Source organism: Heptranchias perlo, chromosome 42, assembly GCF_035084215.1.
Source record: "Heptranchias perlo isolate sHepPer1 chromosome 42, sHepPer1.hap1, whole genome shotgun sequence".
Taxonomy (NCBI): domain Eukaryota; kingdom Metazoa; phylum Chordata; class Chondrichthyes; order Hexanchiformes; family Hexanchidae; genus Heptranchias; species Heptranchias perlo.
In genome coordinates, this window is record NC_090366.1 from 14,971,543 (window position 1) to 14,986,533 (window position 14,991).

The 14,991-nt window shown below is 57.7% G+C and overlaps 1 protein-coding gene across 1 annotated transcript in view; it reads left to right on the forward strand.

Moving 5' to 3' along the window:
- Nucleotides 1-8,150: 8,150 nt before the first annotated feature.
- Nucleotides 8,151-14,991, forward strand: part of LOC137306257 (IgGFc-binding protein-like) — a 52,324-nt gene continuing 45,483 nt past the window's right edge. Inside the window, 1 exon segment of the mRNA XM_067975411.1 lies at nucleotides 8,151-8,198. Within this exon segment, the coding sequence (XP_067831512.1) occupies nucleotides 8,153-8,198 (46 nt within the window). The 5' untranslated portion in view covers nucleotides 8,151-8,152.

Sequence of the window (14,991 nt, forward strand, 5' to 3'; positions counted from 1 at the left end):
GGACACTAGACCCACTCCCTGGACACTAGACTCACTCCCTGGACACTAGACTCTCTCCCTGGACTCTGGTCTCTCTCCCTGGACTCTGGTCTCTCTCCCTGGACTCTGGTCTCTCTCCCTGGACTCTGGTCTCCCTCCCTGGACACTAGACCCACTCCCTGGACACTAGACCCACTCCCTGGACACTAGACTCACTCCCTGGACACTAGACTCTCTCCCTGGACTCTGGTCTCTCTCCCTGGACTCTGGTCTCTCTCCCTGGACTCTGGTCTCTCTCCCTGGACTCTGGTCTCTCTCCCTGGACTCTGGTCTCTCTCCCTGGACTCTGGTCTCTCTCCCTGGACTCTGGTCTCTCTCCCTGGACTCTGGTCTCTCTCCCTGGACTCTGGTCTCTCTCCCTGGACTCTGGTCTCTCTCCCTGGACTCTGGTCTCTCTCCCTGGACTCTGGTCTCCCTCCCTGGACACTAGACTCACTCCCTGGACACTGGACTCACTCCTTGGACACTGGACTCACTACCTGGACTCACTCCCTGGACACTAGACTCACTACCTGGACTCTCTCTCTGGACACTGGACTCTTTCCCTGGACTCACTCCCTGGACTCACTCCCTGGACTCTGGCCTCACTCCCTGGACACTAGAATCACTCCCTGGACTCACTCCCTGGACTCTGGTCTCTCTCCCTGGAACCTGGACTCACTCCCTGGACCCTGGGCTCACTCCCTGGACACTAGAATCACTCCCTGGACTCACTCCGTGGACTCTGGTCTCTCTCCCTGGACACTAGACTCACTCCCTGGACTCTGGTCTCACTCCCTGGACTCTGGTCTCACTCCCTGGACTCATTCCCTGGACTCTGGTCTCTCTCCCTGGACCCTGGACTCACTCCCTGGACACTAGACTCACTCCCTGGACTCTGGTCTCACTACCTGGACACTAGACTCACTCCCTGGACTCTCTCTCTGGACACTGGACTCTTTCCCTGGACTCACTCCCTGGACTCACTCCCTGGACTCTGGTCTCACTCCCTGGATCCTGGACTCACTCCCTGGACACTAGAATCACTCCCTGGACACTAGAATCACTCCCTGGACACTAGACTCACTCCCTGGACTCACTCTCTGGACACTGGAATCTTTCCCTGGACTCTGGTCTCTCTCCCCGGACTCTGGACTCTCTCCCTGGACTCTGGTCTCTCTCCCTGGACACTGGAATCTTTCCCTGGACTCTGGTCTCTCTCCCCGGACTCTGGACTCTGGTCTCTCTCCCTGGACACTGGACTCACTCCCTGGACTCTCTCCCTGGACCCGGGACTCACTCCCCGGACTCTGGACTCTCTCCCTGGACTCTGGTCTCCCTCCCTTGACACTAAACTCACTGCATGGACTCTCTCCTTGGACACTGGACACTGGACTCACTCCCTGGACACTGGACTCACTCCCTGGACACTGGACTCACTCCCTGGACACTAGACTCACTCCCTGGACACTAGACTCACTCCCTAGACCCTGGACTCTCTCCCTGGACACTAGAATCACTCCCTGGACCCTAGACTCACTCCCTGGATACTAGACTCACTCCCTGGATACTAGACTCACTCCCTGGACTCTGGTCTCACTCCCTGGATCCTGGACTCACTCCCTGGACACTGAACTCACTCCCTGGACCCTGGACTCACTCCCTGGACACTAGACTCACTCCCTGGACCCTGGACTCGCTCCCTGGACCCTGGACTCACTCCCTGGACACTGGACTCACTCCCTGGACCCTGGACTTGCTCCCTGGAGCCTGGACTCTCTCCCTGGACACTGGACTCATTCCCTGGACACTGAACTCACTCCTTGGACCCTGGACTCTCCCCCTGGACACTAGACTCACTCCCTGGACACTAGAATCACTCCCTGGAGCCTGGACTCTCTCCCTGGACATTGGACTCGCTCCCTGGAGCCTGGACCCACTCCCTGGACACTGGACTCACTCCCTTGACTCTCTCCCTGGACACTGGACTCACTCCCTGGAATCTCTCTCTGGACACTGGACTCTGGCCTCACTCCCTGGACCCTGGACTCACTCCCTGGACTCTGGCCTCACTCCCTGGACCGTGGACTCACTCTCTGGACTCTGGTCTCTCTCCCTGGACTCTGGTCTCTCTCCCTGGACTCTGGTCTCACTCCCTGGACCCTGGACTCACTCCCTGGACCCTGGACTCACTCCCTGGACTCTTTCCCTGCACTCTGGTCTCTCTCACTGGATTCACTCCCTGGACACTGGAATCTTTCCCTGGACTCTGGTCTCTCTCCCTGGACTTTGGACTCTCTCCCTGGACAATGGACTCTCTCCCTGGACAATGGACCCTCTCCCTGGACAATGGGCTCTCTCCCTGGACTCTGGTCTCACTCCCTGGACTCTGGTCTCACTCCCTGGACTCTGGTCTCACTCCCTGGACCCTGGTCTCACTACCTGGACACTAGAATCACTCCCTGGACTCTCTCTCTGGACACTGGACTCTTTCCCTGGACTCACTCCCTGGACTCTGGTCTCACTCCCTGGACCCTGGACTCACTCCCTGGACACTAGACTCACTCCCTGGACCCTGGACTCACTCCCTGGACCCTGGACTCACTCCCTGGACACTAGACTCACTCCCTGGACACTGGACTCACTCCCTGGACACTAGACTCACTCCCTGGACACTAGACTCACTCCCTGGACACTAGACTCACTCCCTGGACCCTGGACTCTCTCCCTGGACACTAGACTCACTCCCTGGACACTAGACTCACTCCCTAGACCCTGGACTCTCTCCCTGGACACTAGAATCACTCTCTGGACACTAGCCTCACTCCCTGGACACTAGACTCACTCCCTGGACCCTGGACTCACTCCCTGGAAACTAGACTCACTCCCTGGACCCTGGACTCACTCCCTGGACACTAGACTCACTCCCTGGACCCTGGACTCACTCCCTGGACACTAGACTCACTCCCTGGACACTAGACTCACTCCCTGGACACTAGACTCACTCCCTGGACCCTGGACTCACTCCCTGGAAACTAGACTCACTCCCTGGACCCTGGACTCACTCCCTGGACACTAGACTCACTCCCTGGACCCTGGACTCACTCCCTGGACACTAGACTCACTCCCTGGACCCTGGACTCACTCCCTGGACACTAGACTCACTACCTGGACACTAGACTCACTCCCTGGACTCTCTCTCTGGACACTGGACTCACTCCCTGGACTCACTCCCTGGACTCTGGTCTCACTCCCTGGACACTAGAATCACTCCCTGGACACTAGACTCACTCCCTGGACTCACTACCTGGACACTGGAATCTTTCCCTGGACTCTGGTCTCTCTCCCCGGACTCTGGACTCTCTCCCTGGACTCTGGTCTCTCTCCCTGGATTCACTCCCTGGACACTGGAATCTTTCCCTGGACTCTGGTCTCTCTCCCCGGACTCTGGACTCTCTCCCTGGACTCTGGTCTCTCTCCCTGGACACTAGACTCACTCCCTGGACTCTCTCCTTGGACACTGGACACTGGACTCACTCCCTGGACCCTGGACTCTCTCCCTGGACACTAGACTCACTCCCTGGACACTGGACTCACTCCCTGGACATTGGACTCGCTCCCTGGACACTGGACTCACTCCCTGGACATTGGACTCGCTCCCTGGACACTGGACTCACTCCCTGGACACTGGACTCACTCCCTGGACTCTCTCCCTGGACACTGGACACTGGACTCTCTCCCTGGACTCTCTCTCTGGACTGAACGCGATTTTTTACCCAGCCGGCGGTGTGAAGCTGGAGTGAGCTCTCGATGTGTTAAACTCTCGGTCCCACCTGCAGCGCAGATCCAGTAACTCCCGCCCACCCCCGGGGAGATCTCGCCTCCCTCTTGGACAACATTCGCTGTTGACTCGGGTGGAATGAGAAAGTGAATCCCAGATCCGGGAGCCGTGCCCTGGCCCGGGATTGGCTGGTGTAGGAGGACAGACCAGACCCGGTCAGGTATAAAGGGTTTGCTGGGCTAACCCGGGCTCCACCCAGCCGGGAGTCTGGACTCAGGTAAGTCCTCAACTTCCATTGGGAGTGATGGAGCCGCGGGTCAGAGAGTGGCGAGATCCCAATGGGCAGGAGGGGAGGGGAGGAGGGCAGGAGGGGAGGGGAGGAGGGCAGGAGGGGAGGGGAGGAGGGCAGGAGGGGAGGGGAGGGGAGGAGAGGGGAGGGGAGGAGGGGAGGGGAGGAGGGCAGGGTCCCCCACAGTACTGGGGGGGATGTCCCAAACTCCACAGGTCCTCGCGTTGGACTCTCGCACCCGAGCGGTGCAAGGTGAGACGCTGAGAGAGAGATGGAGCGTAAATAGGGACTGAGTCTCAAACTGCATCGTAACTCAAAGCTTCGGCTCAGCTCGTTAATCACACCTCCGAATGTGAGTTCCCTCTCTCTCTGTTACCCCCTCTCTCTCCCTGTGTGTGCACCCCCTCTCTCTCCCTGTGTGTGCACCCCCTCTCTCTCCCTGTGTGTGCACCCCTCTCTCTCCCTGTGTGTGCACCCCCTCTCTCTCCCTGTGTGTGTACCCCCTCTCTCTCCCTGTGTGTGCACCCTCTCTCTCTCCCTGTGTGTGTACCCCCTCTCTCTCCCTGTGTGTGCACCCCTCTCTCTCCCTGTGTGTGCACCCCCTCTCTCTCCCTGTGTGTGCACCCCCTCTCTCTCCCTGTGTGTGTACCCCCTCTCTCTCCCTGTGTGTGCACCCCTCTCTCTCCCTGTGTGTGCACCCCCTCTCTCTCCCTGTGTGTACCCCCTCTCTCTCCCTGTGTGTGCACCCCTCTCTCTCCCTGTGTGTGCACTCCCTCTCTCTCTCCCTGTGTGTGCACCCCCCCTCTCTCCCTGTGTGTGCACTCCCTCTCTCTCTCCCTGTGTGTGTACCCCCTCTCTCTCCGTGTGTGTACCCCCTCTCTCTCCCTGTGTGTACCCCCTCTCTCTCCCTGTGTGTGTACCCCCTCTCTCTCCCTGTGTGTGTACCCCCTCTCTCTCCCTGTGTGTACCCCCTCTCTCTCCCTGTGTGTGCACTCCCTCTCTCTCCCTGTGTGCACTCCCTCTCTCTCTCCCTGTGTGTGTACCCCCTCTCTCTCCCTGTGTGTACCCCCCTCTCTCTCCGTGTGTGTACCCCCTCTCTCTCCCTGTGTGTACCCCCCTCTCTCTCCCTGTGTGTGCACTCCCTCTCTCTCTCCCTGTGTGCACTCCCTCTCTCTCTCTCCCTGTGTGCACTCCCTCTCTCTCTCCCTGTGTGTGTACCCCCTCTCTCTCCCTGTGTGTACCCCCTCTCTCTCCCTGTGTGTGTACCCCCTCTCTCTCCCTGTGTGTACCCCCTCTCTCTCCCTGTGTGTGCACTCCCTCTCTCTCTCCCTGTGTGCACTCCCTCTCTCTCTCCCTGTGTGTGTACCCCCTCTCTCTCCCTGTGTGTACCCCCTCTCTCTCCCTGTGTGTGTACCCCCTCTCTCTCCCTGTGTGTGCACCCCCCCTCTCTCTCCCTGTGTGTGCACCCCCTCTCTCCCTGTACCATATCCCTATTTGTAGCCCCTCTCCCCATCTGTACCCCCCATCTCCCTCTGTACCCCCTCTTTCTGTTTGATCCTCTCTCTCTTTGTCCCTTTCTGCCTCTCTCTGCCTGTACCTCTCTCTCTCTCTTCCCCTTCCCTCACACTCACTCTCTCACACCCTCGCTCTCCCTCTAACTAATATCATTCATACTATTGTGACCGCGATCTTTACATTGTGTCCCAGGAGCTGCTCCTGTTCCAGGTCAGTGAGAGCCCGGGAGTGACTGCTCTCCGCTTTCTCTCCGTTCCTTTCTCTCTCTCCCCCCCCCCCCCCCCCACCCCCCTCTCTTCTCTCTCCCCCTCTCTCTCTCTCTCTCTCTCTTTCCACCTTCTATCTCTCTCACTTTCCCTTTTTTCTTCCTGTCAATTTCCCATTCATTCCGAGGAGTTTATTCCACGCGGTGTTTTTGCTGCTTCGGTAAATCTCGGGGGTCTCTGTCCCCACCGGGGGGTCTGTCCCCGAAGGGGGGGGGGGGGTCTCTGTCCCCGCCGGGGGGGGGGGGGTCTCTGTCCCCGCCGGGGGGGGGGGGGCGGTCTCTGTCCCCCCACCGGGGGGGGGGGGGGTCTGTCCTCACCGGGGGGGGGGGGGGGTCTTGTCCTCACCGGGGGGGGGGGGGGGTCTGTCCTCACCGGGGGGGGGGGGGGGTCTGTCCTCACCGGGGGGGGGTCTGTCCTCACCGGGGGGGCGGGGGGGGGGGGGGGTGGTCTGTCCTCACCGTGGGGGGGGGGGGGGGGTCTGTCCTCACCGGGGGGGGGGGTCTGTCCTCACCGGGGGGGGGGGGGGGGGGGGTCTGTCCTCACCGGGGGGGGGGGGTCTGTCCCCACCGGGGGGGGGGGGGTGTGTCCCTAGTGTTACGGGAGGGTAATAATCCCCGGGCAGTCTGAAGGGGCTCCCAGTGTTACTGGAGGCTGAGTGATGGGTGGGCGAGGGGTGAGTGGGCGATGACCGAGGGGTGGGGGGTGGGGTGAGTGGGCAATGACTGAGGGGAGGGTGGGCGAGGGGTAAGCGGGCAATGACCGAGGGGAGGGTGGGCGAGGGTGGTGGGCGAGGGGTGGGCGAGGGGTGAGTGGGCAATGACCGAGGGGAGGGTGGGCGAGGGGTGAGTGGGTGGGCGATGACCGAGGGGAGGGTGGGCGAGGGGTGAGTGGGTGGGCGATGACCGAGGGGTGGTGGTGGGGTGAGTGGGCAATGACTGAGGGGAGGGTGGGCGAGGGGTAAGTGGGCGATGACCGAGGGGAGGGTGGGCGAGGGGTAAGCGGGCAATGACCGAGGGGTGAGTGGGCAATGACCGAGGGGAGGGTGGGCGAGGGGTGGGCGAGGGGTGAGTGGGCAATGACCGAGGGGAGGGTGGGCGAGGGGTGAGTGGGTGGGCGATGACCGAGGGGAGGGTGGGCGAGGGGTGGGTGGGGAATGACTGAGGGGTGGGTGGGTGGGCGAGGGGTGAGTGGGCGATGACCGAGGGGAGGGTGGGCGAGGGGTGAGTGGGTGATGACCGAGGGGAGGGTGGGCAATGACTGAGGGGAGGGTGGGAGAGGGGTGAGTGGGCAATGACCGAGGGAGGGTGGGTGAGGGGTAAGTGGGCAATGACCGAGGGGGGGGTGGTCGAGGGGTGAGTGGGCGATGACCGAGGGGTGGGTGGGCGAGGGGTGAGTGGGCGATGACCGAGGGGTGGGTGGGCGAGGGGTGAGTGGGCGATGACCGAGGGGAGGGTGGGCGAGGGGTGAGTGGGCAATGAACGAGGGGAGGGTGGGCGAGGGGTGAGTGGGTGGGCGATGACCGAGGGGTGGGGGTGGGGGTGAGTGGGCAATGACTGAGGGGAGGGTGGGCGAGGGGTAAGTGGGCGATGACCGAGGGGAGGGTGGGCGAGGGGTGAGTGGGCAATGACCGAGGGGTGAGTGGGCAATGACCGAGGGGAGGGTGGGCGAGGGGTGGGCGAGGGGTGAGTGGGCAATGACCGAGGGGAGGGTGGGCGAGGGGTGAGTGGGTGGGCGATGACCGAGGGGAGGGTGGGCGAGGGGTGGGTGGGGAATGACTGAGGGGTGGGTGGGCGAAGGGTGGGTGGGCGAGGGGTGAGTGGGCGATGACCGAGGGGAGGGTGGGCGAGGGGTGAGTGGGTGATGACCGAGGGGAGGGTGGGCAATGACCGAGGGGAGGGTGGGAGAGGGGTGAGTGGGCAATGACCGAGGGGAGGGTGGGTGAGGGGTAAGTGGGCAATGACCGAGGGGAGGGTGGTCGAGGGGTGGGTGTGTGGGCGATGACCGAGGGGTGGGTGGGCGAGGGGTGAGTGGGCAATGACCGAGGGGAGGGTGGGCGAGGGGTGAGTGGGCAATGACCGAGGGGAGGGTGGGCCAGGGGTGAGTGGGCGATGACCGAGGGGTGAGTGGGCAATGACCGAGTGGAGGATGGGAGAGGGGTGGGCGAGGGGTGAGTGGGCAATGACCGAGGGGTGGGTGGGTGATGGGTGGGTGGGCGAGGGGTTGGGATGTGGGTGAGAAACGTGGCTGATCTTCCATCTCCATTGAGTGTTCTCTATTTCAGGGATGGGCACCACGACGTTCCTGTACATTTCTGCGGCCTGTCTCTTCGGTAAGTGGCTGATCTCAAACACTGAATGAAAATCCACCAATTACTTTCAACGTCTGTTTCTGGCTGAAAAATCTCTAAATTTATCAGAAATTTCACTCCAGTGAGAAACCATCCAATTAATTAAAGGCAGCTGGGCGATGGGCAGGTGGGTGGGCGATGGGCAGGTGGGTGGGCGATGGGCAGGTGGGTGGTGGATGGGGGGTGGGTGTTTGGGGGGTGGGTGGATCTCTGGGGGGGATGGGTGGGTGGGTCCGTTGATGGGGGTGTGGGTGGTTGGGATGGGGACGGGCGGGTGGATGAGTGGGGGGCGGGGGGGTGGATGAGTGGGGGATGGGGAGGTGGGTGGGGATGGGTGGGTGGGGAGGTGGGGGATGGGGGGGTGGGGGTTGGGTTTGAGGGGGTGGGTTTGTGGGGGATGGGTGGAGGGGGATGGATGGGGGATGGGGAGGTGGCTGGGGGATGGGTGGGTGGGTGGGGGTGGGGGATGGGTTTGAAGGGGTGGGTTTGTGGGGGATGGGTGGAGGGGGATGGATGGGGATGGGGAGGTGGGTGGGGGATGGGGAGGTGGCTGGGGGATGGGTGGGTGTGGGGGTGGGGGATGGGTTTGAAGGGGTGGGTTTGTGGGGGATGGGTGGAGGGGGATGGATGGGGGATGGGGAGGTGGGTGGGGGATGGGGGGGTGGGGGATGGGTTTGAAGGGGTGGGTTTGTGGGGGATGGGTGGAGGGGGATGGATGGGGGATGGGGAGGTGGGTGGGGGATGGGGGGTGGGGATTGGTTTGAAGGGGTGGGTTTGTGGGGATGGGTGGAGGGGGATGGATGGGGGATGGGGAGGTGGGTGGGGGATGGGTGGGGGATGGGGGGTGGGGGATGGGTTTGAAGGGTGGGTTTGTGGGGGGATGGGTGGAGGGGGATGGATGGGGGATGGGGAGGTGGGTGGGGGATGGGTGGGGGATGGGGGTGGGGGATGGGTGTGAGGGGGTGGGTTTGGGGGGGATGGGGTGGGGGAATGGGGAATGGATGGGTGGGTGGGATGGGTGGGGGGTGGGGGATGGGTGTGGGTTTGGGTGGGATGGGTGGGGGATGGGGGGTGGGGGATGGGTGTGGGTTTGGGTGGGATGGGTGGGTGGGATGGGTTTGGGGGGATGAGGAGTGGGGGATGAGGGATGAGGGGTGGGTTTGGGGGGGGGATGGGCACAGCAGACATGTGACTGCAGGGTGTGGGGGGAAATGTCTCTGGGGCAACAAATCCTGATTGGCAGAAATTCCTCAGGCACCAATCAGAGACACTTTAACACTATTGGCTTATCCTGATTGCCGCAAATCTCAAACAAATCAAAATTCACGCCACCACAACCTACAGATTGGGGCAAGAACTTCACCCAATCGAAAAGCACCCCGCCGCTAGCTGCTCGTTGCGATTGGTTTGGGAACCAATAATAGAAAAGCAGTATATTATTAAAATGGAGAGAGATTGCAGAACTCTGAGGTACAGGGGGACGCTGAGAGAGACTGCTACATGGGGACACAGCTTTTCTATTCCTCCTGCCAAAGTGGACAAGTTCACATTTTCCCACATTATAATCCATCTGCCAAATTTCTGCCCACTCACTTACCCTATCTATATCCCTTTGCAGACTCCTTATGTCCTCTTCACAACTTACTTTCCTACCTACCTTTGTGTCATCAGTAAATTTAGCAACCATGCATTCAGTCCCTTCATCCAAGTCATTGATATAGATTGTAAATGCCTCAGGCCCCAGCACTGATCCCTGTGGTACTCCACTCGTTACATCTTGCCGACCTGAAAATGACCCACTTATGCTGCAGTCTGGCAGCCATGTCCTTCAGGACTCGGCCAGCTCGGCCAGTAGTGGTGCTACCGAGCCACTCTTGGTGATGGACATTGAAGTCCCCCACCCAGAGTACATTTTGTGCCCTTGCTCCCCTCAGTGCTTCCTCCAAGTGGTGCTCAACATGCAGGAGGACTGATTCATCAGCGGAGGGAGGACGGTAGGTGGTAATCAGCAGGAGGTTTCCGTGCCCATGTTTGACCTGATGCCATGAGATTTCATGGGGTCTGGGGTCAATGTTGAGGACTCCCAGGGCCACTCCCTCCTGACTGTATATCACTGTACCGCCACCTCTGGTGGGTCTGTCTTGCCGGTGGGACAGGACATACCCAGGGATGGTGATGGAAGAGTCTGGGACGTTGGCTGAAAGATATGATTCTGTGAGTATGGCTATGTCAGGCTGTGGGACAGCTCTCCCAATTTTGGCACAAGTCCCCAGATGTTAGTGAGGAGGACCTTGCAGGGTCGACTGGGCTTGTTTTGCCGTTGTCGTGTCCGGTGCCTAGTGGTCCGATGCCGGGTGGTCCGTCCGGTTTTATTCTTAATGTGACTTTCTGTAGTGAGATTTTACAACTGAGTGGCCTTGCTAGGCCATTTCAGAGGGCAATTAAGAATCACCACACTGCTGTGGGTCTGGAGTCACATATAGGCCAGACCGGGTAAGGACGGCAGGTTTCCTTCTCTGAAGGGGGTTAGTGAACCAGATGGGTTTTTACGACAATGATTCATGACTCTGGATTATTAGTCCATTAACATAACCACTATGCTACCGTATCCATAACTGCAAGACTGGGCCTGCGGCAGGTGGTGAGCGAACCAACACGAGGGAAAAACCTACTTGACCTCGTCCTCACCAATCTACCTGTCGATGACAGTATCGGTAGCAGTGACCACCGCACAGTCCTCGTGGAGACGAAGTCCCGTCTTCGCACTGAGGACACCATCCAACGTGTTGTGTGGCACTGTCACCGTACTAAATATGATAGATTCAGAACAGATCTAGCAGCTCAAAACTGGGCATCCATGTGGGCCATCAGCAGCAGCAGAATTGTATTCCAGCACAATCTGTAACCTCATGGCCCGGCATATTCCTCACTCTACCATTACCAACAAGCCAGGGGATCAACCCTGGTTCAATGAGGAGTGTAGAAGAGCATGCCAGGAGCAGCACCAGGCGTACCTAAAAATGAGGTGCCAACCTGGTGAAGCTACAACTCAGGACTACATGCATGCTAAACAGCGGAAGCAACATGCTATAGACAGAGCGAAGCGATTCCACAACCAACGGATCAGATCAAAGCTCTGAAGTCCTGCCACATCCAGTCGTGAATGGTGGTGGACAATTAAACAACTAACGGGAGGAGGAGGCTCTGTGAACATCCCCATCCTCAATGATGGCGGAGTCCAGCACGTGAGTGCAAAAGACAAGGCTGAAGCATTTGCAACCATCTTCAGCCAGAAGTGCCGAGTGGATGATCCATCTCAGCCTCCTCCCGATATCCCCACCATCACGGAAGCCAGTCTTCGGCCAATTCGATTCACTCCACGTGATATCAAGAAACGGCTGAGTGCACTGGATACAGCAAAGGCTATGGGCCCCGACAACATCCCGGCTGTAGTGCTGAAGACTTGTGCTCCAGAACTAGCTGCGCCTCTAGCCAAACTGTTCCAGTACAGCTACAACACTGGCATCTACCCAACAATGTGGAAAATTGCCCAGGTATGTCCTGTCCACAAAAAGCAGGACAAATACAATCCGGCCAATTACCGCCCCATCAGTCTACTCTCAATCATCAGCAAAGTGATGGAAGGTGTCGTCGACAGTGCTATCAAGCGGCACTTACTCACCAATAACCTGCTCACCGATGCTCAGTTTGGGTTCCGCCAGGACCACTCGGCTCCAGACCTCATTACAGCCTTGGTCCAAACATGGACAAAAGAGCTGAATTCCAGAGGTGAGGTGAGAGTGACTGCCCTTGACATCAAGGCAGCATTTGACCGAGTGTGGCACCAAGGAGCCCGAGTAAAATTGAAGTCCATGGGAATCAGGGGGAAAACTCTCCAGTGGCTGGAGTCATACCTAGCACAAAGGAAGATGGTAGTGGTTGTTGGAGGCCAATCATCTCAGCCCCAGGGCATTGCTGCAGGGGTTCCTCAGGGCAGTGTCCTAGGCCCAACCATCTTCAGCTGCTTCATCAATGACCTTCCCTCCATCATAAGGTCAGAAATGGGGATGTTCGCTGATGATTGCACAGTGTTCAGTTCCATTTGCAACCCCTCAGATAATGAAGCAGTCCGAGCCCGCATGCAGCAAGACCTGGACAACATCCAGGCTTGGGCTGATAAGTGGCAAGTAACATTCGCGCCAGACAAGTGCCAGGCATTGACCATCTCCAACAAGTGAGAATCTAACCACCTCCCCTTGACATTCAATGGCATTACCTTCACCGAATCCCCCACCATCAACATTCTGGGGGTCACCATTGACCAGAAACTTAACTGGACCAGCCATATAAATACTGTGGCTACAAGAGCAGGTCAGAGGCTGGGTATTCTGTGGTGAGTGACTCACCCCCTGACTCCCCAAAGCCTTTCCACCATCTACAAGGCACAAGTCAGGAGTGTGATGGAATACTCTCCACTTGCCTGGATGAGTGCAGCTCCAACAACACTCAAGAAGCTCGACACCATCCAGGACAAAGCAGCCCGCTTGATTGGCACCCCATCCACCACTCTAAACATTCACTCCCTTCACCACCGGCGCACAGTGGCTGCAGTGTGTACCATCCACAGGATGCACTGCAGCAACTTGCCAAGGCTTCTTCGACAGCACCTCCCAAACTCGCGACCTCTCCCACCTAGAAGGACAAGGGCAGCAGGCACATGGGAACAACACCACCTGCACGTTCCCCTCCAAGTCACACACCATCCCGACTTGGAAATATATCGGCCGTTCCTTCATCGTCGCTGGGTCAAAATCCTGGAACTCCCTCCCTAACAGCACTGTGGGAGAACCGTCACCACACGGACTGCAGCGGTTCAAGAAGGCGGCTCACCACCACCTTCTCAAGGGGCAATTAGGGATGGGCAATAAATGCCGGCCTCGCCAGCGACGCCCACATCCCATGATCGAATAAAAAAAATGCCTACTTTCTGTTCCCTGTTAGCTAACCAATCCTTTATCCATGCTAATATGTTACCCCCCTACACCATGGGCTCTTATTTTGTGAAGTAGCCTTTGATGTGGCACCTTGTCAAAAGCCTTCTGGAAATCCAAGTACAACCACAGGATCCCCTTTATCCACGTTGCTTGTTACTTCCTCAAAGAACTCTAATAAATTAGTCAAACACCATTTCCCTTTCACAAAGCCGTGTTGACTCTGCCTCATTGCATTGAGATTTTCTAAGTGCCCTGCTATAACCTCCTTAATAATAGATTCTAGCATTTTCCCTATGATGGATGTTAAGCTAACTGGCCTGTAGTTTCCTGTTTTCTGAATCCCCCCTTTCTTGAATAGAGGAATTACATTCACTATTTTCCAATCTGATGGGACCCATCCAGAATCTAGGGAATTTTGGAAAATTAATTTCAGTTGTGCGCTGCAGCTCAGTGTCTCTCGCCTCTGAGTCAGAAGGTCGTGGGTTCGAGCCCCCACTCCAGAGACTTGAGCCCCATAATCCAGGCCGACACTCCCCCAGTGGTAGCCTCTAAGGGACCTAAGTTTACTTTTGCTACTCTCTTCCTTTTTACAGATGCTCTTACAATCTGTTTATTATATTTTTTGCTAGTTTGCTCTCATAGTCTATGTTCTTACCCTTCATTTATGGAATAATTTCTTCATTTCTCGGGGAATCAAGGGATATGGGGATCGGGCGGGAAAGTGGAGTTGAGGTCGAAGATCAGCCATGATCTGACTGAATGACGGAGCAGGCTCGAGGGGCCGAATGGCCTACTCCTGCTCCTATATTCTTACGTACCGAGAGTGCTGCACTGTCGGAGGTGCCGTCTTGCGGACGAGACGTTAAACCGAGGCCCTCTCAGGTGGATGTAAAAGATCCCAGGCCCACCATTACGGAGAAGAGCAGGGGGGGGGAGTTCTCCCCGGTGTCCTGGGGCCGATATTTACCCCTCAACCAACATCACTAAAAAAACAGATGATCTGGTCATTTATCACATTGCTGTTTGTGGGATCTTGCTGTGCGCAAATAGGCTGCCGCGTTTCCTACATTACAACAGTTCAAAAGTACTTTGTTGGTTGTTAAGTACTGTGGGACTTCCTGAGGTCATGAAAGGCGCTATATAAATGCAAATTCGTTTTATTGCATTACACACCACCGCAAGGTCTGTTCAAACAAGAAAGGAGCCGTTGCACTAAATGTCTGGGATATTTTAGTCCACACGGAACTGTCTGGTTAGATGATGGGCTTCTGGTGGACAGACGGCCCTGAAAACGATGGCAGTGTCCTGTCTCTCCCGTTGGTGAGGAAAGTCCAATGTTCTCTCCCACTCCCTGATTCACTTGCATCTCGGCCTCTGTCGTGACAGGGTACTTTCTAAATGGTAAAAAGTTAAAACCAGTGGGATGTCCAAAGGGACTTAGGGGTTCAGGTACATCGATCATTGAAGTGTCATCAACAGGTGCAGAAAATAACCAATAAAGCTAATGGAATGTTGGCCTTTATATCCAGAGGACTGGAGTACAAGGGGGCAGAAGTTATGCTGCAGCTATACAAAACCCTGGTTAGACCGCACCTGGAGTACTGTGAGCAGTTCTGGGCACCGCACCTTCGGAAGGACATATTGGCCTTGGAGGGAGTGCAGCGTAGGTTTACTAGAATGATACCCGGACTTCAAGGGTTAAGTTACGAGGAGAGATTACACAAATTGGGGTTGTATTCTCCGGAGTTTCGAAGGTTAAGGGGTGATCTGATCGAAGTTTA